The sequence below is a fragment of the Rhizophagus irregularis genome, chromosome 29 (assembly GCF_026210795.1).
Source record: "Rhizophagus irregularis chromosome 29, complete sequence".
Lineage (NCBI taxonomy): Eukaryota > Fungi > Glomeromycota > Glomeromycetes > Glomerales > Glomeraceae > Rhizophagus > Rhizophagus irregularis.
Genome location: NC_089457.1, coordinates 2,466,471 through 2,469,308, shown reverse-complemented (window position 1 = coordinate 2,469,308; position 2,838 = coordinate 2,466,471). Strand labels below are relative to the sequence as shown.

At 34.4% G+C, this 2,838-nt stretch overlaps 1 protein-coding gene across 1 annotated transcript; it reads right to left on the bottom strand.

Moving 5' to 3' along the window:
* Window positions 1-289: 289 nt before the first annotated feature.
* OCT59_019881 (uncharacterized protein) lies at window positions 290-658 on the bottom strand (the record flags this gene model as incomplete). Its single annotated transcript, XM_066143828.1, has 1 exon — window positions 290-658. The coding sequence occupies one exon, from the start codon at window positions 656-658 to the stop codon at window positions 290-292; it is 369 nt and encodes a 122-aa protein (XP_066005539.1).
* Window positions 659-2,838: the final 2,180 nt, after the last annotated feature.

The window sequence follows — 2,838 nt, the reverse complement described above, 5'->3', positions numbered from 1 at the left end:
ATTAATTTTCATATAAAGGGTATTTTATTTATTCTTCATAAAATTCACAACTAACTAATTTACTTAAAGTTTTACATCGTATCTGACGACTGTCGAATTCACCTCCCATTCCGCTCCTATTTAAACCAACTTTCTTATTCTTTCTTTTCTTACTTCTTATTTCTTTCTAATATTTTATGTTATGTTTTTCTTTTTATGCGCTATCTTATATGCTATTTATATATTATCTTTTCTAATATATTATACTATTTTAATACGCTATCTTTTCTTCAAAATAATCTTTCAAATATTATGTCGTAAAGATATAATCCATCTTTTGTGGCTGTGCTATCTTTTCTTTAAAATAAAATAATCTTTTAAATATTATATCGTAAAGATCCATCTTTTGTGGCTGTGCTATCTTTTCTTTAAAATAAAATAATCTTTCAAATATTATATCGTAAAGATCCATCTTTTGTGGCTGTGCTATCTTTTCTTTAAAATAAAATAATCTTTCAAATATTATATCGTAAAGATCCATCTTTTGTGGCTGTGCTATCTTTTCTTTAAAATAAAATAATCTTTCAAATATTATATCGTAAAGATCCATCTTTTGTGGCTGTGCTATCTTTTCTTTAAAATAAAATAATCTTTCAAATATTATATCGCAAAGATCCATCTTTTGTGGCTGTGCTATCTTTTCTACTGCGTCTCGTCAGCTATTCTTCTACTGCGGCTGCAGTTCATCAATATTTTACATGTTCCTATTTTTTTGTTCCTTTAATTCGCTATCCTTCCTTTTTATATGATTTATCATTTGTGGCTTATGATTACTCCTCCTAATTGTTCCTATTGTTGAACTTGATAAACTGGTTGCTAAGCCACATCGATCAACTTCCTACTGGATCTATTGGTTCTCCGTTAATCATTTAATAAACATTACATCATGTAGATCATTCCTTCTCCTAAGAGTTTATCCTTTCCGGTTAATTTTATCCAATCATGTGACTTTCTATCGTTTGATCTTTTATTCCATATTATTCCTCCATATTATGCGATTACTCCAGTATCTATGGCTACACCGTCTTTAAATGATTCTTCAAGTCCTTCTCTTGATCTGAAGATTAATAATTTAGTATTTATGGATGACTCTACTCTTATTTCCTCGTCAAAAGCTGGCATGGAATTTATGTTATCCATTACTGAAGAATTTTATCAGCTCAATAACACTTCTGCCAATCATAATAAATATGTGTTAATCACTAATTCGTTACCTTTGACTCCGAATTCCACTTTATCCCCTATCACTTTTAATTTGGGTTTATCCTCTTTAAATAGTGTTCCTTCCATTACTATTACCCCAATTTCCATGACAACTTCTTTTCGTTTTTTAGGTGTTTGGTTTAACATTAAGAGCTCCCGTGATTTTGTCAAGAAGCAACTCAAACGCGAATGCTGCTCCTTTGCTGCGACCATCCGACCCGCAAAGCTCTCTTCTAAACAAGTCGTGTATTTATATAATGCTGTTCTTGTACCAAAACTTGAATATCGGATGCAAGTTACCCACTTGTCTGAATCTGAATGCCACCTAATAACGAGAAGTATACGATCTGTTGTAAAGCACAAAGCGAACTTTTCTCGTTCTTTACCCAACCTCATTCTATTTTTGTCCCAAGCTTTGGGCTTGATTAATTTGTTCGCTCATCAACGACAATGTCATATTACTAATTTATTTTTAATGGCTAATTCTTCTTCTTCTTTTATTCAATCTCTTTTTATTTACAGATTGTGTTTAATTCAATATAATTTTTTGATTCCTATTTCTCCTTTATTAATTAAGGACTGGTCTATATGGTCTTCTTTATTTTCTTTTAAGAAAGATTATATCGCATGCACTATTGCTCTTCTAACTTCTACTCCCTTTCGTTTGCTTCATACTCAACTTTCGAAGCTTCCGAATTTATCTCTGCCAGATGGATGTGTTCCTTTATTCGAATGCATGACGCCTAAAGCCTTTAAAGCTTATTTCCCCATTTTGCGGAAACGACAACTGTTTTATTTATCTCAACTTGTTACTCCTCAAGGAACTCATTTAATTTCTTGGAAGGCTTATTATGACAATTTGGTTGGACGACGTGGCCCTGGCCGTATCCCTTATTGGTACAAAGATATTCAACAAGTTACCACTATTTCTGACTCCAACAATCGTCTGCTGGATCATTTCACTATTACGCCCAAGATTGTCTCTTCATCTTATGAATTGGCTCCCTGTTCATCCTCTCCTCCTACTACAAAAAATTGGATTGTCACGTTGGACGATTATGGTTCTCCCATCTTTGGCAAACAACTCTTGGTCCAAACAAGTCGTGGTACTTGTTCTATTGTTCACTGGATTTCTCCTGATTGTGAATCTTCGCCTGGTGATCTTATTAGACTCTCTCCTTGCCCTGGTTGCGCTGCTCATACTTCTTTGCCTCCTTCCAAAAAACGGAATGCTGATTTAACCCTTTGTACGCCTACGGTCTCTCTACAACATTCGCTTATTTTGCCCACTACCAATGAACGAATTAGACGTACTACTTCTGAAGTGGCTTCACCTTTTACCTGGGCTGATATAGAAGATGGTGTCCGTCTTTATTATAGTAGATTGGATTTTGATTCCGATTCTTCTTCTGCAGATACCGCTATAGTCTCTAATACTCCTGTCACAATTGAATCCTCAGCTGCTGCTGTCTTTGCAAATTCCCCGTTGGTCGTTTTCTCAGATTCGCGCTATACCTTTTTCACTGATGGGTCTCTTATTAATTTAGGCACTCCCGATGTCTCTATGGGCTGGTCTTGGATGCAAATAGTCCCTGA